The 27,574-nt window shown below is 45.1% G+C and overlaps 1 protein-coding gene across 1 annotated transcript in view; it reads right to left on the bottom strand.

Annotated features, from left to right (window-relative positions):
• Positions 1-27,574, bottom strand: part of LOC118078892 (ATP-binding cassette sub-family A member 2-like) — a 58,872-nt gene that overhangs the window by 30,849 nt on the left and 449 nt on the right. Inside the window, exons 2-6 of the mRNA XM_060279411.1 lie at positions 27,506-27,512; positions 16,571-16,919; positions 9,714-9,896; positions 9,081-9,265; positions 7,496-7,616 (exon numbers count right to left, since the gene is read on the bottom strand). Of these exons, the coding sequence (XP_060135394.1) occupies positions 7,496-7,616; positions 9,081-9,265; positions 9,714-9,896; positions 16,571-16,919; positions 27,506-27,512 (845 nt within the window). The remainder of the gene's footprint in view (positions 1-7,495; positions 7,617-9,080; positions 9,266-9,713; positions 9,897-16,570; positions 16,920-27,505; positions 27,513-27,574) is intronic.

Consider the following 27,574-nt stretch of genomic DNA (forward strand, 5'->3'; position numbering starts at 1 on the left):
ATTCTATGATTCTATAAACATAGTCAAATTTCAAATTTGGGACCAATCGGTTCATATTTAGACCCTGCTCCGACAGATGGGAATTTGGCCTCGCCGCGAGGCATGAAAACGTAGGAATTGGACTCGTTTATTCTCAGTATGTTAAACATAAACGTTAAACAATAAAACACCCCTCATATTATGTGTTGCATCCAAACATCACATTATACTTAATTACTTAATTACTAATTGCCAAAATAGAGGTTTAGTGTAAGGCATAAAAGCGTATTTTTAGCATATATGGTGTACAAGTACAATGTATAATATTGCATAAGGCATAATTTTATTCATTACACAAAATGTAAGCATTTAGTACAATTTATACCTAAGTAATTAAGTATAATGTGATGTTTGGATGCAACACATAATATGAGGGGTGTTTTATTGTTTAATGTTTATGCTTACTTGTTTAGTAGACCTCCAAAGAAGGAGACTCCACCACACTCCTTGGCAGCAAATTCCACTGCTGATCAGCTCTTACTGTCAGGAAGTTCTTCCTAATGTTGAGGTGGAATCTTCTTTCTTGAAGTTTGAATCCATTGCCATATAATTTGTTCAAAACCATTGGTTTTTCATGTCAATTATCAACATGTTTGATCTTAAATAAATAAATATTGCAGAAAATAATAGCAGGCAACTCTTATTGCTCTCCATAAAACCTAAAATTTATGTCGATTAGTTCACAATTCAACATACTGAGAATAAATGAGTCCAATTCCTATGTTTTCATCGCTCGTAGTGAGGCAAAAATTCATAATCTGTAGGAGCAGGGTCTAAATATGAACCGATTTGTCCCCAATTTGAAATTTAACTATGTTTATACCATACGCCTGATATAAGATCGAGGGAGGAAACATTTTCCCCAAAAAAGTTTTTTATGACCCACCCTATCCTGCAGTCTTTCCCCAATGTCAAAATGCTTTACTTAATACAACTTAACATGCATTTAGTTCGTCCAATGTCAACTTTACGCAGTTGATGGCTGGCCGGTCAAAATCAATGTTAAACGCACAGAAGGCAGAGGGCTTTAAAAGCTCTTTTTGCGCAGGGTTTTTCCCAGCGCAGAAAGAGCTTTTCAGATCTCCTCCTCGCTTACCCGACTATGGTGGGCTCTTATCAGATCTCATGGGTCCACCAGAGTTTCTGCAAGAATCATAGAAGAGTTGGAAGAGACCCCAAGGGCCATCCAGTCCAACCCCCTGCCGAGCAGGAAACACCATCAAAGCATTCTTGACATGTGGCTGTCAAGCCTCTGCTTAAAGACCTCCAAAGGAGGAGACTCCACCACACTCCTTGGCAGCAAATCCCACTGCCGAACAGCTCTTACTGTCAGGAAGATGTTGAGGTGGAATTTTCTTTCTTGAAGTTTGAATCCATTGCTCCGTGTCCGCTTCTCTGGAGCAGCAGAAAACAACCTTTCTCCCTCCTCTATATGACATCCTTTCATATATTTGAACATGGCTATCATATCACCCCTTCACCTTCTCTTCTCCAGGCTAAACATACCCAGCTCCCTAAGCCGTTCCTCATAAGGCATCGTTTCCAGGCCTTTGACCATTTTGGTTGCCCTCTTCTGGACACGTTCCAGCTGGTCAGTATCCTTCTTGATACTCCAAGAGTCCAGCAGCCAAGGCAGGGAGCTTAAAAGCGACATGCCTTGCTGGGGAGGGTAAGACTTGTTGGGGTCACCGACTCCAGAAGGCAAATCTGCTTGTGTAGGGCCAGTTCCGAGCGGGTGCTTTGATATTAAACAATTTTGGCTTTTAATGAAACGTAACCCCAGCATAAGATGTGAGTTGGACGTCGTCTTCTTCTTCTGGGGAGGAAACTCCACAGCTTACGGTCAGAGAAGACCCTCTCTCGGACCACCAACCTCTCAGGGCAGTGGAACTACCAAGAGGGCGGCCACCTCTGCTGATCTCAGCCCCTGGAAAGGTCTGCAGGGCAGGAAGTGGTCTCTCATCTATTTAGACTGGAAGCCCCTTGGGGCAGAGGTCTGGGATTTTTTATGTTTCAATTAGTCTGGTGTCCGTAAATAACAAACGCTCCCCTCGCCCCCCACCAGGGGGGAGAAAGCAGAAGCGACCTCGCAAACCAACCTGTTGGTTTATTTTACAGATCCCTCCCTCTCAAAACCAAAAACCTCGGACTCCCTCCTTGCGCTCGCCCAGCCCCTGCCTCCGACGGGTGGGCTCTCGAGCGCCAGTCAAGAGAGGAGCAGGGTGTGAAGGGTGAACGGTGGCAGTGGCGGGAGGTTGGGTGAGCGGGGAGGGTGAAGAGTACCCTCTGCGCCCCACCTGTCCGCGCTGGGGGCTTGGTGAGCGCACGGAGGGAGCCCTCCGCACTCATCCGGTCTTTGCCGCTGACGGGGGTGATGGGGCGCCGAGGGTGTTCCACGCCCTGGCCAACGGTGGCCTCCGTCCCTGCTGGAGCGGCGGACGTACACACACAAGATTGCAGGTGTAATCTCAGATTCTTTGCCTACTATGAACTTTGAGACTTCTTGGAGAACAGGTGAGGCCCCTGCAGACTGGAGGAGGGCCAATGCTGTCCTCATTTTCAAAAAGGGAGAAGACGGCCTGGATAACTACCAACCAGTGAGCTCGACATCAATACCAGAAAAGGTCCTTGAACCGATAATTCAACATTTGGTCTGTGAGCACTTAGAAAACGACGCCTTTCTAATCATAGGATGCTTTTCAGCATGGGTTTCTCAAAACCAAGTCATAGAATCATAGAATCCTAGAGTTGGAAGAGACCCCAAGGGCCATCCAGTCCAACCCCCTGCCAAGCAGAAAACACCATCAAAGCATTCTTGACATATGCCTGTCAAGCCTCTGCTTAAAGACCTCCAAAGAAGGAGACTCCGCCACACTCCTTGGTAGCAAATCCCACTGCCGAACAGCTCTGACTGTCAGGAAGTTCTTCCTGATGTTGAGGTGGAATCTTCTTTCTTGAAGTTTGAATCCATTGCTCCGTGTCCCCTTCTCTGGAGCAGCAGAAAACAATCTTTCTCCCTCCTCCATATGACATCCTTTCATATATTTGAACATGGCTATCATATCACCCCTTAACCTTCTCTTCTCCAGGCTAAACATACCCAGCTCCCTAAGCCGTTCCTCATAAGGCATCGTTTCCAGGCCTTTGACCATTTTGGTTGCCCTCTTCTGGACACGTTCCAGCTTGTCAGTATCCTTTTTGAACTGTGGTGCCCAGAACTGGACACAGTACTCCAGGTGAGGTCTGACCAGAGCAGAATACAGTGGTACTATTACTTCCCTAGATCTAGATGCTATACTCCTATTGATGCAGCCCAAAATTGCATTGGCTTTTTGAGCTGCTGCATCACACTGCATCACACTGCAGAATCAGAGTTGGAAGGGAACCCCCAGGATCATCCAGTCCAAACCCCTGCAATGCAGGAATCTCAGCTAAAGCATCCCTGACAGGCGGCCACCCAACCTCTGCTTAGAAACCTCCAGGGAAGGAGAGCCCACAACCTCCCGAGGGAGACCGTTCCACTGTCAAACAGCTCTTACTGGCAGAAAGTTTTTCCAGTCCCACCATGTTAAGTATAATGGTTTAATGGACACTGAAATGGAAAATGCCTGTTATGTATATTGCTGAAGGTTTAACAGGAAAATTCCATTGCTTTAGCTGACAGTAAGAGCTGTTCGACAGTGGAATTTGCTGCCAAGGAGTGTGGTGGAGTCTCCTTCCTTGGAGGTTTTTAAGCAGAGGCTTGACAGCCATATGTCAAGAATGCTTTGATGGTGTTTCCTGCTTGGCAGGGGGTTGGACTGGATGGCCCTTGTGGTCTCTTCCAACTCTACGATTCTATGATTCTATGCTAGCCCCACATCCTGTTAGCGTCAAAGCACTTGTCGCTGAGTCCCACCATGTTAAGTATAATGGTTTAATGGGCACTGAAATGGAAAATGCCTGTTATGTATATTGCTGAAGGTTTAACAGGAAAATTCCATTACATTAAGAGCTGTCCGACAGTGGAATTTGCTGCCAAGGAGTGTGGCGGAGTCTCCATCTTTGGAGGTCTTTAAGCAGAGGCTTGACAGCCACATGTCAAGAATGCTTGGATGGTGTTTCCTGCTTGGCAGGGGGTTGGACTGGATGGCCCTTGTGGTCTCTTCCAACTCTAGGATTCTATGATTCTATGAACTTCCTGACAGTAAGAGCTGTTCGACAGTGGAATTTGCTGCCAATGAGTGTGGTGGAGTCTCCTTCTTTTGAGGTCTTTAAGCAGAGGCTTGACAGGCACATGTCAAGAATGCTTTGATGGGGTTTCCTGCTTGGCTGGGGGTTGGACTGGATGGCCCTGGTGGTCTCTTCCAACTCTAGGATTCTCTCGCGTGTTACAAACCTTGCAGACTGATGTTATCAGGGTCTTGCGGGTTAGGGTTAGGGTTAGGGTTAGGGTTAGGGTTAGGGTTAGGAGAGTAATCCCCATAGAACTCCGTGGTGGCTTTGTGAAAAGGTAAAAACCTATTGGGAACAAATATATAATGAACTAAAAAGACTGTTACGATACACGTTCCCCAAAAGACCTGAAGAAATGTTACTAGGAATTTTAAGCAGGAATTTTAAGTATAAAGGAATTTTAAGTATAAAGAAAGGAGATCACAAACTTTTCATGTATGCCACCACGGCCGCAAGGGTTATTTTAGCACAAAAGTGGAGAACAACGGAAGTGCCAACGATAGAAGGCTGGAGAGAGAAGTTGATAGAATATTCAGAGCTAGCGAGGTTAACGGGGAGAATCAGAGATCAAAAACAACAAAAGTTTCAAAAAGAATGGGAAAAGTTCATAACTTATAGGAAAGATTATTGTAAGATTTAAGTAAAGAAAGACATGGATTATTGTAGATTTAAGTAAAGAAAGACATGGGTCAGCAGTGTGATGCAGCAGCTAAAGAAGCCAATGCAATTCTGGGCTGCATCAATAGGAGTATAGCATCTAGATCTAGGGAAGTAATAGGACCACTGTATTCTGCTCTGGTCAGACCTCACCTGGAGTACTGTGTCTAGTTCTGGGCACCACAGTTCAAGAAGGAGACTGACAAGCTGGAACGTGTCCAGAAGAGGGCAAGCAAAATGGTCAAAGGCCTGGAAATGATGCCTTATGAGGAACGGCTTAGGGAGCTGGGTATGTTTAGCCTGGAGAAGAGAAGGTTAAGGGGTGATATGATAACCATGTTCAAATATATAAAACTATGTCATATAGAGGAGGGAGAAAGGTTGTTTTCTGCTGCTCCAGAGAAGCGGACACGGAGCAACGGATTCAAACTACAAGAAAGAAAATTCCACCTCAACATTAGGAAGAACTTCCTGACAGTAAGAGCTGTTCGGCAGTGGAATTTGCTGCCAAGGAGTGTGGTGGAGTCTCCTTCTTTGGAGGTCTTTAAGCAGAGGCTTGACAGCCATCCGTCAGGAATGCTTTGATGGTGTTTCCTGCTTGGCAGGGGGTTGGACTGGATGGCCCTCGTGGTCTCTTCCAACTCTATGATTCTATGATTCTATGATTCTATGACCAAGGAGAAAACAAAATGAAAAAAAGAAGAAGAAAAAAAAGGGAAAACTGGTAGATGGCCATTACAAAATGCAACAAGAGGGTATGTAACCAAGACGTAAGCGTATAGTTAAGAATAAAATGGAAAAGGGTATCTGGTCAAACATATAATGGGACGGAAATAATCGGATGGAAATAAAACCAAAAGAGAGAGAGGAGGGAGGTCGAATTGGGGAAGATGAGGTGAAGAGGGAAACATAGACCAGGAAGAAAAATGTGGTAATTTGAGACATAAATCCAGGTTGACAATCGGTATGAAATGATCGTTTTATTTGAGGAATGCAAGCTGTAAATGGATACCTGTGGTTTATTTCCCTTTTCTGTATGGCACAGCTTTTTCTTCCCTTTTATGTGATTTGTTATTGTGTACAGTTGTAAAACTAATAAAAAATAATATATATATATATAAAAAAAATAGAACTCTGAATAAGCCCCACCTTCATCGCCTCTCACAGAGCCGGCTGAGGACGACGACGACTGCAGGGACTTCCGGTCTGCCTCCGGCTTCTCGGGCGTGTCTGCGAAAATAGCGAAAATAGCGCTTTGTGCAAAGCGCGAAAATAGCGAAAATAGCGCTTTGCGCATGCGCTAGATGGCGTTTTCGGGTTGCGAACTTTTCGGGTTACGGGTGGTTACGCTGACGGTACCCAGCTCTACCTCTCTTTTAAATCAGAAGCAGTGAAGGCGGTGAAGGTCCTGTGTGAGTGCTTGGAGGCGGTTGGAGGATGGATGGCGGCTAACAGATTGAGGTTGAATCCTGACAAGACAGAGGTACTGTTCGTGGGGGACAGGAGGCGGGCGGGTGTGGAGGATTCCCTGGTTCTGAATGGGGTATCTGTGCCCCTGAAGGACCAGGTGCGCAGCCTGGGAGTCATTCTGGACTCACAGCTGTCCATGGAGGCGCAGGTCAATTCTGTGTCCAGGGCACCTCCGTCTGGGACACAGGATGAGACCCCACCTGCCTGCAGACTGTCTCGCCAGAGTGGTGCATGCTCTAGTTATCTCCCGCTTGGACTACTGCAATGCGCTCTACGTGGGGCTACCTTTGAAGGTGACCCGGAAACTGCAATTAATCCAGAATGCGGCAGCCAGACTGGTGACTGGGAGCGGCCGCCGGGACCACATAACACCTTGAAAGACCTACATTGGCTCCCAGTACGTTTCCGAGCACAATTCAAAGTGTTGGCGCTGACCTTGAAAGCCCTAAACAGCCTCGGTCCGGTATACCTGAAGGAGCGTCTCCACCCCCATCGTTAAAGACCTCCAAAGAAGGAGACTCCACCACACTCCTTGGCAGCAAATCCCACTGCCGAACAGCTCTTACTGTCAGGAAGTACTGAAGGAGCGTCTCCACCCCCATCGTTCCGCCCGGACACTGAGGTCCAGCGCCGAGGGCCTCCTGGCGGTTCCTTCGCTACGAGAAGCCAAGTTACAGGGAACCAGGCGGAGGGCCTTCTCGGTAGTGGCGCCCACCCTGTGGAACGCCCTCCCACCAGAGGTCAAAGAGAACGACAATGACCAGACCTTTAGAAGGCATCTCAAGGCAGCCCTGTTTAGGGAAGCTTTTAATGTCTGATGGATTTCTGTATTTTAGTGTTTTGTTGGAGTGGCTGGGGGAACCCGGCCAGACGGGCGGGGTATAAATCATAAATTGTTATTATATTATTATATCTTGGAACGCGGACATAAAGCCAGATTAAAAAAATAATCGCCCTCGGGAGGTTGTGCCCTCTCCTTCCTTGGAGATTTTTTAAACAGAGGTTGGGAGGCCACACCTGTGGTGGACGCATTAGTTGAGATTTTGCATTGCAGGGGGTTGGACGAGACGGCCCCCAGGGTCCATTCGAACTCTCGAATTCAGATTATTCTTACCGACGTCGCTGTTCTCCAGAGACTGGTCTTCCTCGGAGACCTTGAGGAAAACCTCTTCCAGGGTGGTGTCCATCAGCCCAAAACTGGTCAGGTCCAGGTCATCCAAACTGTGCTCCAGGTGCTAAAGAAACGGAACGGGACGGAACCAGAGCGGAGTCAATACAGGTGTGTCCCTCTAACCTCCCCTAGACCAGTGTTTCCCAACCAGTGTGCCTCCAGATTGTTTTGGGACTACAACTCCCATCATTCCTGACCGCTGGTCTTGCTAGCTAGGGGTGATGGGAGTCGTAGTCCCAAAACATCTGGAGGCACACTGGTTGGGAAATTACAACTCCCATCATTCCTGACCGCTGGTCTTGCTAGCTAGGGGTGATGGGAGTCGTAGTCCCAAAACATCTGGAGGCACACTGGTTGGGAAATTACAACTCCCATCATTCCTGACCGCTGGTCTTGCTAGCTAGGGGTGATGGGAGTCGTAGTCCCAAAACATCTGGAGGCACAATAGTTGGGAAACACTGCGCTAAAGCAGTGTTTCTCAACCAGTGTGCCTCCAGATGTTTTGGGGGACTACAACTCCCCTCATTCCTGACCGCTGGTCTTGCTAGCTAGGGGTGATGGGAGTCGTAGTCCCAAAACATCTGGAGGCACACTGGTTGGGAAACACGGCACTAGACGCCGCGCACGGCTAACAGTCAAAACATTCGGGATCAGCCAAGGAGCACCCTTCTTTTGAGCGCACCAGCCAGGCGCAAGGTTTCCATGTCAAAGCCTCATAGAATCCTAGAGTTGGAAGAGACCCCAAGGGCCATCCAGTCCAACCCCCTGCCAAGCAGGAAACACCATCAAAGCATTCTTGACAGATGCCTGTCAAGCCTCTGCTTCAAGACCTCCAAAGGAGGAGACTCCACCACACTCCTTGGCAGCAAATTCCACTGCCTAACAGCTCTGACTGTCAGGAAGTTCTTCCTAATGTTGAGGTGGAATCTTTTTTCTTGTAGCTTGAATCCATTGCTCCGTGTCCGCTTCTCTGGAGCAGCAGAAAACAACCTTTCTCCCTCCTCCACATGACATCCTTTGATATATTTGAACATGGCTATCATATCACCCCTTAACCTTCTCTTCTCCAGGCTAAACATACCCAGTTCCCTAAGCCGTTCCTCATAAGGCATCGTTTCCAGGCCTTTGACCATTTTGGTTGCCCTCTTCTGGACACGTTCCAGCTTGTCAGTATCCTCCTTGAACTGTGGTGCCCAGAACTGGACCCAGTACTCCAGGTGGGGTCTGACCAGAGCAGAATACAGTGGTACTATTACTTCCCTAGATCTAGATGCTATACTCCTATTGATGCAGCCCAGAATTGCATTGGCTTTTTGAGCTGCTGCATCACACTGCTGACCCAGGTCAAGTTTGTGGTCTACCAAGACTCCTGGATCCTTTTCACACGTACTGCTCTCAAGCCAGGTGTCCCCCATCCTGTACTTGTGCCTTTCATTTTTGGATTGTCTCGTGAGATAGAGGGATGCCAACCAACCAGTCCCGTCCAGTGTCCACCCCCCCCTTTGTTTATTCACCAACCGCCCGGTACCTGGAAGAGCCTTTCAAAGCAGCCCTTCTTGACCGCTTCGCTGGGGAGAATGTAGGAGAGCTCTGTGTTGGTGTTGGAGATGAGCAGGCAGGATGCGACATACTTCTTGATGAACTGCGTGACTCGCGCTTCGGAGCAAGGGCTGGCGGGAGGCCGGCCGGGAGAGCTGTGGGTCTGCCCAGGGTCTAAACAAAGAGGAGGTGGGGCGGGGAAGAAGGAGAAAAAAAAAAGACGAATGATTTATTTGATGCCACCTTATATTAGTTTATATAATAAAGTCCAAGTGTCTCTGCGTCTAGATTTCCCGTGTGTCCCTGGGTTACTGCGCATGGGTGTCTCCCAACTCTATGATTCTAGTCTGCGGTGGCTTTAAGTGGGAACCAGACAAAGATATGGAACAGGAATATGAGGAGGAGGAGGAGCCTATCAACAACCACTAATGCAAACCACTATATGGAACCTCCATGTACAGGGGCAGCCTGCACCAAAATATTAGAAATTGAGCACCAACAAACAAGGGTGGCCAGAGTCAAATTGCTCTTTAAACAGAGAACAGTCGTCTGCTCCTGCCAGGAGAGCCTCATCCTGCTTGCTGCAGCAAGGGCTTCGGAGAGAGCGGCTGGAGCCACTGACCGGCATTGGCTCGGGTGTCCGACTGCTTCTTGACGACGGTAAGCTTGTACCCGTCCCCGTAGGTGCTCTTCAGAAAGAGGGGGGACCCACAGCACTTCAGCCTCCCATTGGAGATGATGGCGATGCGGTCGCCTAAGAGATCGGCCTCATCCATGTGGTGCGTGGAGAGGAGGATAGTCCTTCCTGCGGGGAAAGGGTCAGGGTTAGGTAAAGGCAACGATCGACGATCGGCAGATGAAGATGATGGAGTTTATGGAACCGGCTGAGATGACCGGGGAGGAGAAGCGATGGAAGAAGAATGGAAAGATTTTAAATTATATCTTTAAAAAACATGCTAAAGTAACATACAGTGGAACCTCGGTTTGCGAACACCTCGGTTTACGAATTTTCGGTTTACGAACGCCGCGGACCGTCTGGAACGGATGAATCCACTTTCCATTACTTTCAATGGGAAAGTCTGCTTCAGTTTATGAACGCTTCGGTTTAAGTACTCCGCGGACCCGTCTGGAACGGATTAATCCACTTTCCATTACTTTCCATGGGAAAGTTCGCTTCGGTTTATGAACGCTTCGGTTTAAGTACTCCGCGGACCCGTCTGGAACGGATGCACTTTAAATTTTAATATTGTATTTTAATCTGTATTTTAATTAATTGTTTTTATGTTTTATTGTGGTTCTGTTGGTGTCAGCCGCCCTGAGCCCGGTTTTTGACTGTGGAGGGCGGGGTATAAATAAAAATTTATTATTATTATTATTATTATTATTATTATTATTATTATTATTTATTATATTAATCTACTTTCCATTCCTTTCAATGGGAAAGTCTGCTTCAGTTTATGAACGCTTCGGTTTAAGTATTCCGCGGACCCGTCTGGAACGGATGAATCCACTTTCCATTACTTTCAATGGGAAAGTCTGCTTCAGTTTGTGAACGCTTCAGTTTAAGTACTCCGCGGACCCGTCTGGAACGGATTAATCCACTTTCCATTACTTTCAATGGGAAAGTTCGCTTCAGTTTATGAACGCTTCGGTTTAAGTACTCCGCGGACCCGTCTGGAACGGATTAATCCACTTTCCATTAATTTCAATGGGAAAGTCTGCTTCAGTTTATGAACGCTTCAGTTTAAGTACTCCGCGGACCCGTCTGGAACGGATTAATCCACTTTCCATTACTTTCAATGGGAAAGTCCGCTTCAGTTTATGAACGCTTCGGTTTAAGTACTCCGCGGACCCATCTGGAACGGATTAATCCACTTTCCATTACTTTGAATGGGAAAGTTCGCTCCAGTTTATGAACGCTTCGGTTTAAGTACTCCGCGGACCCGTCTGGAACGGATTAATCCACTTTCCATTACTTTCAATGGGGAAGTTCGCTTCAGTTTATGAAAGCTTCGGTTTAAGTACTCCGCGGACCCGTCTGGAACGGATGAATCCACTTTCCATTACTTTCAATGGGAAAGTTCGCTTCAGTTTATGAACGCTTCAGTTTAAGTACTCCGCGGACCCGCCTGGAACGGATTAATCCACTTTCCATTACTTTCAATGGGAAAGTTTGCTTCAGTTTATGAACGCTTACTCCGCGGACCCGTCTGGAACGGATGAATCCGCTTTCCATTACTTTCAATGGGAAAGTTCGCTTCAGTTTATGAACGCTTCGGTTTAAGTACTCCGCGGACCCGTCTGGAACGGATTAATCCACTTTCCATTACTTTCAATGGGAAAGTCTGCTTCAGTTTATGAACGCTTCGGTTTAAGTACTCCGCGGACCCGTCTGGAACGGATTAATCCACTTTCCATTACTTTCAATGGGAAAGTCTGCTTCAGTTTATGAACGCTTCGGTTTAAGTACTCCGCGGACCCGTCTGGAACGGATGAATCCACTTTCCATTACTTTCAATGGGAAAGTTCGCTTCGGTTTATGAACAGACGTCCGGAACCAATTGTGTTCATAAACCGAGGTACCACTGTATTAGAATAGAAATTTAAGTTGTAAATAAACTGTGGAAATTAATAAGATGTGAGATGATGGTTAAAAAAAATCAGATATAGAAGGTGATGAAAACGATATAGAATTTGCTAATTATAAATTTATTAAAGGACCACAGGGAGGGAAACCCGAGGGGGTCCCTCTAGACAATGTGAAGGGACTAAGGAATAACCGTTTTTCTCATATTATAAGACACGTCTTATATTCATTTTTTCCTCCAAAAAAACACACTATGGCTTATTTCCAAGGGATGTCTTATTTTTCCGCTCCTCCTCCTCCTGCTGCGGCCGGCATCGCTGCTGCGCCTATCGCTATGTCTTATTTTCGGGGTATGGCTTATATTCCTTGAACGCTTAAAAAATCCTGCTACGGCTTATTTTATGGGTATGTCTTAAAATAGGGGAAACAGGGAAGCGTTTTGATTGTATGTTTTTATTCTTTTTTTGTAGTGTTATTATCGTTGTGTTTTTTCTTTCCTTTTCTGCTCTTTTCTTTTTGTATTCTGAAAAACCTTAATAAAAAATATGATTTTAAAAAAAAAGGTAAAGGGGCTGCCCCAGAGGCACGAAGGACAGGGCGACAGCCCCCTCGCAAAAGGACACATTACTTAGAATCATAGAATCCTAGAGTTGGAAGAGACCCCAAGGGCCATCCAGTCCAACCCCCTGCCAAGCAGGAAACACCATCAAAGCCTTATTGGCATGTGCCTGTCAAGCCTCTGCTTAAAGACCTCCAAAGGAGGAGGCTCCACCACACTCCTTGGCAGCCAGTCCCACTGCCGAACAGCTCTGACTGTCAGGAAGTTCTTCCCAATGTTTAGGTGGAATCTTCTTTCTTGAAGTTTGAATCCGTTGCTCCGTGTCCGCTTCTCTGGAGCAGCAGAAAACAACCTTTCTCCCTCCTCCACATGACATCCTTTGATATATTTGAACATGGCTATCATATCACCCCGTCACCTTCTCTTCTCCAGGCTAAACATACCCAGCTCCCTAAGCCGTTCCTCATAAGGCATCGTTTCCAGGCCTTTGACCATTTTGGTTGCCCTCTTCTGGACACGTTCCAGCTTGTCCGTATCCTTCTTGAACTGTGGTGCCCAGAACTGGACACAATACTCCAGGTGAGGTCTGACCAGAGCAGAATACAGTGGTCCTATTACTTCCCTAGATCTAGATGCTATACTCCTATTGATGCAGCCCAGAATTGCATTGGCTTTTTGAGCTGCTGCATCACACTGCTGACTCACGTCAAGTTTGTGGTCTACCAAGACTCCTGGATCCTTTTCACATGTACTGCTCTCAAGCCAGGCGTCTCCCATCCTGTATTTGTGCCTTTCATTTTTTTTTTTTTGCCCTTACATTTCTCCTTGTTAAAATTCATCTTGTTTGCTTTGGCCCAGTTGTCTAATCTGTTCAGGTCATTCTGAAGTGTGATCCTGTCCTCTGGGGTGTTAGCCACCGCTCCCCATTTGGTGTCGTCTGCCAACTTGCTCAGGATGCCCTCAAGCCCATCATCCAAGTCATTGATAAAGATGTTGAATAAGACTGGGCCCAAGACAGAACCCTGTGGCTCTTCCCACTAGTCACTACTCTCCAGGATGAAGAGGAGCCATTGATGAGCACCCTTTGGGTTCGGTCAGTCAGCCAGCTACAAATCCACTGAATGGTAGCATTGTCTAGCCCACATTTTACCAGCTTCTTTACAAGAATATCATGGGGCACCTTCTCAAAGGCCTTGACCCCAATGTTCTGGAGAGAGAGATAAATCTTCTGCTTCATGCATTCACCTCCGCTGGAGGTTTTTAAGCCGAGGCTGGACGGCCATCTGTTTGAGCCGAGAGTCCTAAATTGCAAGCGGGTTGGACTAGCTGACCCTCGGGGTCCCTTCCAACTCTAAGATTGGATTTCTGTATTTTAGAATTTCTTTTATATATATATATATATAAATATTTTTTTATTGGAGTTTTTCAAAGTACACCGTAAAAAGCGCAAAAAGGGAAAAAAGAGAATACAACAATAATAACTGTTCCCTCCCAATAACACTACAAAGAAAAAACACAAAGCCAAATTATACTTATTCCTTATTCCCTTCACATTGTCTGTAGGGAGCCCCTCGGGTCTCCCTGCCTGTGGTCCTTCTAGAATTTCTGTTTTTTTTGGAAGCCGCCCAGAGTGGCCGGGGGAAGCCGGCCCGATGGGCGGGGTATAAATCATAAATTATTATTATTATTATTATTATTATTATTATTATTATTATTATTATTATTATTATATTATATAAGATTCTTTTTTTAAAAAAATTAATTTTTATTAGTTTCCGCATACCACATATTCCATTATCAGACATTTGGGCTCATTACATTCATTATCGTTACAAATTCTCTAGAATTCTCAAATAAAAATGCAACTTAGTATAATAACAACAACTCTTAAAGTTCAAACAAAAATTTCCACACTACTTTCTTCTGCTGTTTTTATATTCATATGTCTGGTTGCACGGCATAACATTCCTTATAGTTCCAGTCTATTTTCAACATTCTTCGTCTCGTTTTTAAACCTTCATCCTCTTTCTTTTTGTACTCATATTTTCTTGTTTAATCCTCTCTTTTTTTGTATATATTTTGTATATATATTTTTTATTTTGTATATATTTTGTATATATATGTGTGTGTATTTATTTAGTTATTTATTTATTTTTTACTATACATTGTACTGTATTTTCTATCTGTACGTCCAATAAAGCTTTTTAATTTGTTGTTGCGAGTTTGTTTCCTTCTGTGAGTAATTTCCTATTTAAGATGTTATTTTGTTTCAACTATCTTATCTATATATGCTATAAATTTCCCCCATTCTTTCATGTACACCCCGCTGCCTCGCTGTCTTATTCTCGATGTTAGTTTTGCAATTTCCATATATTCCACCGTTTTCCTTCTCCAGTCTTCTACCGATGGAATTAACTCTTGTTTCCAGACCTGAGCTAGAATTACCCTCGCTCCTGTAGTCACATATAGGAACCATTTAACATCATCCTTTGCAACATCTTTCCCCACCAACAGGAATGCCTCCGGCTTCTTTTTTTATTGTCTATTTCTTTTATTTATTTTATTGTATATTTTTATTTATATATTTGTATATTTATATTTATATTTTTATTGTGTATTTCTTTTATTTATTTTATTGTATATTTTTATTTATATATTTGTATATTTATATTTATATTTTTATTGTACATTTCTTTTATTTATTTAGTGTATATTTCTTTTCTATTGCATATTTAAGAATCTTTTTGATCTCATTATATATATATCCTCCCAATATATTATATAAGATCCTATGGCCACGATCCTTATTGACCACAAAGGGGAACTGGTTTGTCCACCCCGAGGCAAACTGTGCGTTCGAAGCGGCGCGAAGCTGCTTTGCACTGGGTTGCACAATTCCAGAGTGGCTGGGGGAACCCGGCCAGATGGGCGGGGTATAAATCATAAATTATTATTATTATTATTATTATTATTATTATTATTATTATTATTATTATTATTCCAGAAACACAAGGGAAGGCAAAAGGATTTAGGAATTGGAATACAGTGGAACCTCGGTTTATGAACACCTCGGTTTACGAATTTTCGGTTTACGAACGCCGCGGACCCCTCTGGAACGGATTAATTCACTTTCCATTACTTTCAATGGGAAAGTTCGCTTCAGTTTATGAACGCTTCAGTTTATGAACAGACTTCCGGAACCAATTGCACCCATGCTTCAGTTTATGAACGCTTCAGTTTAAGTACTCCGCGGACCCGTCTGGAACGGATTAATCCACTTTCCATTACTTTCAATGGGAAAGTTTGCTTCAGTTTATGAACGCTTACTCCGCGGACCGTCTGGAACGGATTAATCCACTTTCCATTACTTTCAATGGGGAAGTTCGCTTCAGTTTATGAACGCTTACTCCGCGGACCATCTGGAACGGATTAATTCACTTTCCATTACTTTCAATGGGAAAGTTCACTTCAGTTTATGAACACTTACTCCGCGGACCCGTCTGGAACGGATTAATCCACTTTCCATTACTTTCAATGGGAAAGTTTGCTTCAGTTTATGAACGCTTACTCCGCGGACCGTCTGGAACGGATTAATTCACTTTCCATTACTTTCAATGGGAAAGTTTGCTTCAGTTTATGAACACTTACTCCGCGGACCGTCTGGAACGGATTAATTCACTTTCCATTACTTTCAATGGGAAAGTTCACTTCAGTTTATGAACACTTACTCCGCGGACCGTCTGGAACGGATTAATTCACTTTCCATTACTTTCAATGGGAAAGTTTGCTTCAGTTTATGAACGCTTACTCCGCGGACCGTCTGGAACGGATTAATTCACTTTCCATTACTTTCAATGGGAAAGTTCGCTTCAGTTTATGAACACTTACTCCGCGGACCGTCTGGAACGGATTAATCCACTTTCCATTACTTTCAATGGGAAAGTTTGCTTCAGTTTATGAACGCTTACTCCGCGGACCGTCTGGAACGGATTAATCCACTTTCCATTACTTTCAATGGGAAAGTTTGCTTCAGTTTATGAACGCTTACTCCGCGGACCGTCTGGAACGGATTAATTCACTTTCCATTACTTTCAATGGGAGAGTTCGCTTCGGTTTATGAACGCTTCGGTTTATGAACAGACTTCCGGAACCAATTGTGTTCATAAACCGAGGTACCACTGTAGCTCAGTATGAGCATGAGACTCTTAATCTCAGGGTCCTGGGTTCGGGTCCCACGTTGGGCAAAAGATTTCTCCGCTGAAGGCGGCTGGACTATAAGAAAAAAACCGTTCCTTTTTCCCCAGAGTGAGGCCACGCCCATGATCTCGCCGACCTTGCTTGTATTTGAGGATGAGGTCCCAAATCGCTCTCCGCGCGTAGAGGTCCACGCCGGCAGTGGGCTCGTCCAAGATGACGGCCCGGGACCCCCCGACAAAGGCGATGGCCACCGACAGCTTCCTCTTCATGCCCCCCGACAGCGTCTGCACCAGGGAGTGGCACTTGTGGGTCAGCTCCAGGTCTTCGATCATCCTGGAGGAACACAACGACATTGGGGTTTTTAGCCTTCCAAAGGGGGCCGAGTCCGACCCTAGAGCTTTGCGGGCTCCTCCCCAAGTGGGACCCTGTAAACCAGGCATCCCCAAACTTCGGCCCTCCAGATGTTTTGGACTACGATTCCCATCATCCCCGACCGCTGGTCCTGTTAGCTAGGGATCATGGGAGTTGTAGGCCAAAACATCTGGAGGGCCGCAGTTTGGGGATGCCTGGATTAAATGGAGACAGGGAGAGAGACCCGCCGAGCTCCGTGGGGGAAATGGCGGGATGCAAGCGCAATAAACCAGGCACCCCCAAACTTCGGCTGTCCAGATGTTTTGGACTACGATTCCCATCATCCCCAACCACCGGTCCTGTTAGCTAGGGATCATGGGAGTTGTAGGCCAAAACATCTGGAGGGCCGCAGTTTGGGGATGCCTGATGTAGAACTTGAGCTGGCAAGATCCAACCCAGGCATCCCCAAACTTCGGCCCTCCAGATGTTTTGGACTACGATTCCCAACATCCCCGACCGCTGGTCCTGTTAGCTAGGGATCATGGGAGTTGTAGTCCCAAAACATCTGGAGGCACACCGGTTGGGAAACACTGCCCTAGGCCAGGCATCCCCAAACTTCGGCCCTCCAGATGTTTTGGACTACAATTCCCATCTTTCCCGACCACTGGTCCTGTTAGCTAGGGATCATGGGAGTTGTAGGCCAAAACATCTGGAGGGCCGCAGTTTGGGGATGCCTGCTGTAAACAGTTAAGGGATGAGAGGGTAGCATTCCCTTGAAAAGGTCAAGGTCAAGGGACCCCTGACCATGAGGTCCAGTCGTGACCGACTCTGGGGTTGCGCGCTCATCTCGCATTATTGGCCGAGGGAGCCGGCGCCCAGGTCTGCCTCCTCGGTAATGACATGTCCCATGCCAGGCCTCCCCAAACTGCAGCCCTCCAGATGTTTTGGACTACAATTCCCATCATCCCCGAGACCGCCAGTCCCGTTAGCTAGGGATCATGGGAGCTGTAGGCCAAAACATCTGGAGGGCCGCAAGTTTGGGGAGGCCTGTTCTATTCCAAAGCTTTAATTCCAGGCACCCCCAAACTGCGGCCCTCCAGATGTTGTTGGCCTACAACTCCCATGATCCCTAGCTAACAGGACCAGCGGTCGGGGAAGATGGGAATTGTAGTCCAAAACATCTGGAGGGCTGAAGTTTGGGGATGCCTGGCCTACAACTCCCATGATCCCTAGCTAACAGGACCAGCGGTCGGGGAAGATGGGAATTGTAGTCCAAAACATCTGGAGGGCTGAAGTTTGGGGGTGCCTGGCCTAGGGCAGTGTTTCCCAACCAGTGTGACTCCAGATGTTTTGGGACTACGACTCCCATGATCCCTAGCTAACCGGACCAGTGGTCAGAGATGATGGGAATTGTAGTCCAAAACATCTGGAGGGCCGAAGTTTGGGGATGCCTGGTTCAAACTATGGTTTTCCCAGTAGTGAGGTATGGAAGTGAGAGCTGGACCAGGCATCCCCAAACTGCGGCCCTCCAGATGTTTTGGACTACAATTCCCATCATCCCCAAGACCGCCGGTCCTGTTAGCTAGGGATCATGGGAGCTGTAGGCCAAAACATCTGGAGGGCCGCAAGTTTGGGGAGGCCTGTTCTATTCCAAAGCTTTAATTCCAGGCACCCCCAAACTGCGGCCCTCCAGATGTTGTTGGCCTACAACTCCCATGATCCCTAGCTAACAGGACCAGCGGTCGGGGAAGATGGGAAAACATCTGGAGGGCTGAAGTTTGGGGGTGCCTGGCCTAGGGCAGTGTTTCCCAACCAGTGTGACTCCAGATGTTTTGGGACTACGACTCCCATGATCCCTAGCTAACAGGACCAGTGGTCAGAGATGATGGGAATTGTAGTCCAAAACATCTGGAGGGCCGAAGTTTGGGGATGCCTGGCCTACAACTCCCATGATCCCTAGCTAACAGGACCAGTGGTCAGAGATGATGGGAATTGTAGTCCAAAACATCTGGAGGGCCGAAGCTTGGGGATGCCTGTTCTATTTTTTAAAAAAATACATTTTATTCCATTTTCCAAATTCAACAAATTAACAAAACCAATCTTTTATACAAAATCTTATATTCACATCTTTTACCTTGCTCCGCCGAGCTATGACTTCCCCCCCTCCCTTCATGCGGGTTTCTTATTAATTCCCTTTTTTGCAGTTCCTTTTTTTGTCATATCGGTCAATTCGTAAGGTTTATTTTAATCCTGCGAGAGTTTTTAACGATCTACAGTTTTTCTCCATATAGTCCACATATTTACTCCGGTCCTTTTGAAACCTTGTCTCCCCCTGGTCACGAATCTTGCATGTCAATCTAGCAAGTTCAGCATAGTCCATCATTTTTGTCTGCCACTCCACAATTGTAGGTAATTCCTGTAATTTCCATTTTGGGGCTAACAAAGTCCTAGCCGTGGTTGTTGCATACATAAACAGTGTTTGATCTTCTTTTCTAATCTCTCCTCCCATTATTCCTAACAAAAATGTTTCTGGTTTTTTTTTGGAAAAGTATATCTAAACATCTTTTTCAATTCGTTATATAAACTTTCCCAAAAATCTTTTAACTTTTTCGCATGTCCACCACATATGATAAAATTCACCATCTTTCTCTTTACATTTCCAGCAACTTTTGTCACTCATTCTATACATTTTAGCTAATTTAACTGGAGTTAAATACCATCTATACATCATCTTATAGACATTTTCTTTCAAGGCAGTACATGCTGTAAATCTTAAAGTTTGATTCCGTAATTTCAACCACGCATCATATTCAATATTGAATATGATGGGGATGCCTGTTCTATGCTGGTGATACTTAAGTTGGTTAGTCACTTTTATTTGTTTTAGTTTGCTAAAAACTCCTTTCATTAGAGGCAACTGAAACTGGCATCGAAAGAAAGATTCTCAAAATAGTAAAATGGTTTGTGTCTGGCTTCTGTAAGGCAGTCTGTCTCCCATCACCCATCATCTATTTTCCAAGCTGGGTCCTGAGAGGAGATAGCAGTTACTGTGTATGCCTGAGGGTCCCCTTCATGGGCGTAGGCAGGGGGGGCAGGAGGGGGCAATTGCCCCCCCTAGAAGCAGGGCCACTGGCCAGCCTGCCCCACTGCCCGCCCGGTGCCGTCTCCCTTCTCCCTGGCTGGCTGTGGGGCGGGCGGAGGGAAAGCCAGGCAACCGCTTTGCGCGGCTCTGGGGCTTTCCCTCCACCTGCCCCAGCGATTGCAGAGGGGGAGGAGGGGATCGGAGCAGCCCGATTTCGGGCTGATCCTGGCTCCCCCTCGTCCCTTCCTATCGCGGAGGGGGAGGAGGGAGTCGGAGCAGCCCGATTTCGGGCTGATCCTGGCTCCCCCTCGTCCCTTCCGATCGCGGAGGGGGAGGAGGGAGTCGGAGCAGCCCGATTTCGGGCTGATCCTGGCTCCCCCTCGTCCCTTCCGATCGCGGAGGGGGAGGAGGGAGGGGGAGCAGCCCGATTTCGGGCTGATCCTGGCTCCCCCTCGTCCCTTCCTATCGCGGAGGGGGAGGAGGGAGTCGGAGCAGCCCGATTTCGGGCTGATCCTGGCTCCCCCTCGTCCCTTCCTATCGCGGAGGGGGAGGAGGGAGTCGGAGCAGCCCGATTTCGGGCTGCTCCGATGTGGCCCCACCCCTTGCTCCCCGCCCCTTGCCCCCCCTGATTTTCATCCTGGCTACGCCCCTGGTCCCCTTGATCTGGGGGTGGGATGGGGGGTCCCTTAGCTGCAGCCTCCGCTCTTCACGAGTCAAAAGAGGGTCCACCAGAGGAGCGAGCGGAGGCTTCTTTCGACACACTAGACATCCGGACACAACCCGCCACCATTGTGGTGAAGCTCGCCAAGAACGTTAAAATCCTGCCTAAACAGAAGAAAATGGCTCCTCCTCCAAAGGATGTGGACAACAGTGAAGAGGAGGAATCGTCAGAAGAGGAGGAGAGCAGTGAGGCAGGAATCGTACTCTTTGAGTACTTCCTGGAGAGTAGTGACTAGTGGGAAGAGCCACAGGGTTCTGTCTTGGGCCCAGTCTTGTTCAACATCTTTATCAATGACTTGGATGATGGGCTTGAGGGCATCCTGAGCAAGTTTGCAGATGACACCAAATGGGGAGGGGTGGCTAATACCCCAGAGGACAGGATCACACTTCAGAATGACCTTAACAGATTAGACAACTGGGCCAAAGCAAACAAGATGAATTTTAACAAGGAGAAATGTAAAGTACTACACTTGGGCAAAAAAATTGAAAGGCACAAATACAGGATGGGAGACACCTGCCTTGAGAGCAGTACATGTGAAAAGGATCTAGGAGTCTTGGTAGACCACAAACTTGACATGAGTCAGCAGTGTGATGCAGCAGCTCAAAAAGCCAATGCAATTCTGGGCTGCATCAATAGGAGTATAGCATCTAGATCAAGGGAAGTAATAGTACCACTGTATTCTGCTCTGGTCAGACCTCACCTGGAGTACTGTGTCCAGTTCTGGGCACCACAGTTCAAGAAGGATACTGATAAGCTGGAACGTGTCCAGAAGAGGGCAACCAAAATGGTCAAAGGCCTGGAAACGATGCCTTATGAGGAACGGCTTAGGGAGCTGGGTATGTTTAGCCTGGAGAAGAGAAGGTTAAGGGGTGATATGATAACCATGTTCAAATATATAAAAGGATGTCATATAGAGGAGGGAGAAAGGTTGTTTTCTGCTGCTCCAGAGAAGCGGACACGGAGCAACGGATTCAAACTACAAGAAAGAAAATTCCACCTAAACATTAGGAAGAACTTCCTGACAGTAAGAGCTGTTCGGCAGTGGAATTTGCTGCCAAGGAGTGTAGTGGAGTCTCCTTCTTTGGAGGTCTTTAAGCAGAGGCTTATCAGGCATATGTCAAGAATGCTTTGATGGTGTTTCCTGCTTGGCAGGGGGTTGGACTGGATGGCCCTTGTGGTCTCTTCCAACTCTATGATTCTATGATTCTATGATTCTACCCCCCTGGGGCTTAGATAAGCCATGACTAAGGCCCATTCGATGGCCTTCAGTGGGACTTAGTCTTGAATATATCTTTCACTAAAGGTAAAGGTCAAGGGACCCCTGACCATTAGGTCCGGTCGTGACCGACTCTGGGGTTGCGCGCTCATCTCGCATTATTGGCCGAGGGAGCCGGCGCACAGCTTCCAGGCCATGTGGCCAGCATGACAAAGCCGCTTCTGGCAAACCAGAGCAGCGCACGGAAACGCCGTTTACCTTCCCGCCGGAGCGGTTCCTATTTATCTGCTTGCACTTTTGACGTGCTTTCGAACCGCTAGGTTGGCAGGAGCTGGGACCGAGCGACGGGAGCTCACCCCGTCGCCGGGATTCGAACCGCCGACCTTCCGATCGGCAAGCCCTAGGCTCAGTGGTTTAACCACAGCGCCTAGGTAGCGAAATATTGGAAGACGAAAGAAATACCGACGGTGGAAGAATGGCAGATGACGATGAGGGAATACATGGAATTAGCCAACCTGACCGGGAGACTTCGAGACCAGCGAGAAAAAACGGTGGAAGGAGATCGGAAGAGTTTTAAAGACGATTTGAAAAAGAATAATATAGAAGTCGAGCAACAAGAAAGGGTCCTTGATAAGAATTGAATGAAAATGATGTATAGATGGTATTTGACCCCGGTTAAATTAGCGAAAATGTACCACAAATGAAATAATTAAGCCAACCAGCAGAGCGTACCTGAGCCCAAAATAGAACATTTGAGGAATAAGATGTAAATGTAAATTAAGATTCGCGCCGTGAAATAGAATGTAACGTATGAGGTACAGAGAAGTAACGGGAAGTCAAACCTCAATTTTTCCTTCTTTTTCTTTCTTTTCTTTTCTTTTCCTTTTCTTCTCCCCTTTTTCTTTTTGAATTTTCCTTTCTGTTCATCGTTACCTTTTTTCTCCTTTCCCTCGCCTCTTCTGAGTTTATTAGATGAGGCATATACTTTTACAGGCTTACTGGTTTGTATTTCTTTATTGTGATTATGTATTTTCTCTTTTTGTTAGATTTGTATAAGACAGATATATGATTACATTGGTTTTTTTTGTAATATTGTTGTATAGTGTGATTTTTAAATGGAAAACAATAAAATACTTTTTTTAATCCGGAAAAAAAGAAAAAAGAAAATGTACCACAAGGACGACAATAAGTGTTGGAAATGTAAAGAAGAAGTAGGCTCGTTCTATCATATTTGGTGGACATGCCCCAAGATAAAAGGCTTCTGGGAAATGATTTATAATGAAATGAATAAGATCTATAAAAATACATTTTTGAAAAAACCAGAGGCCTTCTTGGAATAGTTGGGGAGGAAATCCCAAAGAAAGATGTCAACTTGTTTATGTACGCCACCACAGCGGCGAGGAAATATTGGAAATATTAATTGCGAAATATTGGAAAAAAGAAGAATTGCCCTCTCTACAGGAATGGCAAATGAAAATGTTGGACTTTATGGAACTGGCAGAATTGACAGGAAGACTCCGAGATCAGGCGGACGAGAGAATGGAGGAAGATTGGAAAAAATTCAAATTATATTTAGGGAACTACTTTTGAGAATTGAAAGTCTGAATATCTAGGGAAACACTGAAGTTAAGGCATTGGGGGGGGGGAAGAGGAGATTATAAAGCAGGAAATTGAGTTATAAATAAAAGACTGAGAGTAAGATGAATTAAGAAAAATATGTGATGATGAAAATTAAAAGTAATGAACTAGAAACTGTTACAGATGAATTTAAAATGAAAATCAGATAGAGGGGACTTGGGGAAGCAAAAGGGACAATGATTTAAAAAGATGATATAAGATGATGTGTGTGTTTAATGTTTTTATTGTTGTATCTTGTTTATTAATTTTTTGGTTTTGTGATGTTTTTGATGTTTTGTTGTGTTAATTTGTTACGTGTTCTAAATGCTATATAAAATTTAATAAAAAATATTTTTTTAAAAAAGGAATTCTAAGGTCATATATATATATACTCATAAATGTACAAGGCAAACACATACATAAGTATATAAACCACGTGTCTGAAATAGTACAGGAGAACAATCCTGAAGCTGGAAGAAAGAAGAATTACCCTCTCTACAAGAATGGCAAATGAAAATGTTGGACTTTATGGAACTGGCAGAATTGACAGGAAGACTCCGAGATCAGGCGGACGAGAGAATGGAGGAAGATTGGAAAAAAATTCAAAGTATATTTAGGGAACTATTTTTAAGAATCGAAAGACTGAATATCTAGGGAAACATCGAAGTCAAGGCATTAGGGAAAAAGAAGAGAAGATTATAAAGGAGGTTGACCAACTTAGTTGGTCTTTAAGGTGCTACTGAAGGAATTTTTTTGTTTTATTATAAAGGAGGAAATAGAGTTATAAACAAAAGATTGAGATTAATACGAAGTAGGGGGGGAAAGTGAAGATGGTGAAAATTAAAAGAAATGAGTTAGAAACTGTTATAGATGAATTTAAAATGAAAATCAGTAAGAAGGGACTTGGGGAAGCAAAAGGGACAATGATTTAACAAGATGATGTACGATGATATGAGGTTATTGTTTTTATTGTTGTGTATATCTGGGTTTAAGTAAAATAAAAAAATTCCTTCAGTAGCACCTTAAAGACCAACTAAGTTTTTATTTTGGTATGAGCTTTCGTGTGCATGCGCACTTCTTCAGATACCTACCTGTAACCATATCTGGGTTTGTTTGTTTTTTGATGTTTTGTTCTAATTTGTTATGTTTTTTTTAAAATGTTATATAAAATTTAATAAAAAAGATTTTTTTTTAAAAAAAAGAAAGGGTCATTGACAGATACAGGGAGCTGCAGCTTACGAAAATAGATTTGCGCTGAAGGAAAATTGTAATATCTATGAAGGTTATGGATGGAGTAAGGTATAAATATATGGAATCCAAGTTAAAAAAGGAATAGGAAGTAGACATTGCAAACAGATTAATATGTTATGAATCGCAGTAAGGAGGAACCGAGGAAGTCAAACACCAAGATTGGAGGCGAAGTTGAGATTATGAAATTTTTGTTTGTGTTTAATTAAATAAAAAATAAAAAAAAATTGAAAAAAAAAACCACAGCGCCTAGGAAGGGCCTAATCCCGTTACACACTCTCTCCCTTACTGCTCTGCTGAATCTCTTCGGCTCGCTCTGCTTCAGTTAGCCAATCCCAGAGCAAGCGGCAATGTTTTTGGATACAGCCGTTCTCATTAGACCACCCAAGATTGCCATACATATAATATAAAGGTCAAGGGACCCCTGACCATTAGGTCCAGTCGTGACCGACTCTGGGGTTGCGGCGCTCATCTCGCATTATTGGCCGAGGGAGCCGGCGTATAGCTTCCAGGTCATGTGGCCATCATAGAATCCTAGAGTTGGAAGAGACCCCAAGGGCCATCCAGTCCAACCCCCTGCCGAGCAGGAAACACCGCCAAAGCATTCTTGACAGATGCCTGTCAAGCCTCTGCTTAAAGACCTCCAAAGAAGGAGACTCCACCACACTCCTTGGCAGCAAATCCCACTGCCGAACAGCTCAACATGAGGAAGAACTTCCTGACAGTAAGAGCTGTTCGGCAGTGGGATTTGCTGCCAAGGAGTGTGGCGGAGTCTCCTTCTTTGGAGGTCTTGAAGCAGAGGCTTGACAGCCATATGTCAAGAATGCTATGAAGGTGTTTCCTGCTTGGCAGGGGGTTGGACTGGATGGCCCTTGAGGTCTCTTCCAACTCTATGATTCTATGATTCTATAGAAAACTAGCATATCAGAGAGGTGGCTTCTACTCTCACCTTCTCCCTGACCTGCTAGTTTTCAATGCACAGGGTTTTTTTTATTCCTAAGGCCAGAAGACGTGTGGTAGTAGAAACAGGTCCAGCATCAAGCGAGGCAGAAAAACGAGCTGAGCCCCCAAGGTAGGGAAGGAACCCACATCTGGTCATTTTTCTGCCTCCTTCAAGCAAGTGGGAGAAAAAACGACCTCCCTAATCATTAGAGTGGGTCATAAAAAACTTTTTTGGGGGAAAATGTTTCCTCCCTCGATCTTATATCAGGCGTATGGTATAAACATAGTCAAATTTCAAATTGGGGACAAATCGGTTCATATTTAGACCCTGCTCCTACAGAATGAAATTTTGCCTCGCTACGAGTGATGAAAACATAGGAATTGGACTCATTTATTCTCAGTATGTTAAATTGTGAACTAATCGACATGAATATTAAACAATAAAACACCACTCATATTATGTGTTGCACCAAAACATCACATTATACTTAGAATCATAGAATCCTAGAGTTGGAAGAGACCCCAAGGGCCATCCAGTCCACCCCCCTGCCGAGCAGGAAACACCATCAAAGCCTTCTTGACATATGCCTGTCAAGCCTCTGCTTCAAGACCTCCAAAGAAGGAGACTCCACCACAATCCTTGGCAGCAAATCCCACTGCCGAACAGCTCTTACTGTCAGGAAGTTCCTCCTAATCATAGAATCGTAGAGTTGGAAGAGACCACAAGGGCCATCCAGTCCAACCCCCTGCCAAGCAGGAAACACCATCAAAGCATTCTTGACATATGCCTGTCAAGCCTCTGCTTAAAGACCTCCAAAGAAGGAGACTCCACCACACTCCTTGGTAGAAATTCCACTGCCGAACAGCTCTTACTGTCAATTAATTACTTATTACCAAAATAGAGGTTTAGTGTAAGGCATAAAAGCATATTTTTAGCATTTATGGTGTACAAGTACAATGTATAATATTGCATAAGGCATAATTTTATTAATTACACAACATGTAAGCATTTAGTACAATTTATACCTAAGTAATTAAGTATAATGTGATGTTTGGATGCAACACATAACATGAGTGGTGTTTTCATAGAATCATAGAGTTGGAAGAGACCATGAGGGCCATCCAGTCCAACCCCCTGCCAAGCAGGAAACACCATCAAAGCATTCTTGACAGATGCCTGTCAAGCCTCTGCTTAAAGACCTCCAAAGAAGGAGACTCCACCACACTCCTTGGCAGCAAATCCCACTGCCGAACAGCTCTTACTGTCAGGAAGTTCTTCCTAATCATAGAATCATAGAATCCTAGAGTCGGAAGAGACCACAAGGGCCATCCAGTCCAACCCCCTGCCGAGCAGGAAACACCATCAAAGCATTCTTGACATATGGCTGTCAAGCCTCTGCTTAAAGGCCTCCAAAGAAGGAGACTCCACCACACGCCTTGGCAGCAAATCCCACTGCCGAACAGCTCTTACTGTCAGGAAGTTCTTCCTAATGTTGAGGTGGAATCTTCTTTCTTGAAGTTTTAATCCATTATTGTTTAATGTTTATGTTTCCTTGTTTAGCACACCGTTTGCTTAACTGTTCCATATCATTTGTTCCAAACCCTTGGTTTTTCACGTCAATTATCAACATGTTAAATAAATAAATATTGCAGAAAATAAGAGTAGGCAACTCTTATTGCTCTACATAAAACCTAAAATTGATGTCGATTAGTTCACAATTTAACATACTGAGTATGTTTAATTTAACATAATTTAATTTAATTTAATTTAACATAAATGAGTCCAATTCCTACGTTTTCATCGCTCATAGCGAGGCAAAAATTTCAATCTGGAGGAGCAGGGTCTAAACATGAACCGATCGGTCCCCAATTTGAAATTGGACTATGTTCATACCGTACGCCTGATAGAAGATCGAGGGAGGAGACATTTTCCCCCAAAAAAAGTTTTTTAGGACCCACCCTA

This window comes from Zootoca vivipara, chromosome 10, assembly GCF_963506605.1.
Source record: "Zootoca vivipara chromosome 10, rZooViv1.1, whole genome shotgun sequence".
NCBI classification, from domain to species: Eukaryota; Metazoa; Chordata; class Lepidosauria; order Squamata; family Lacertidae; genus Zootoca; species Zootoca vivipara.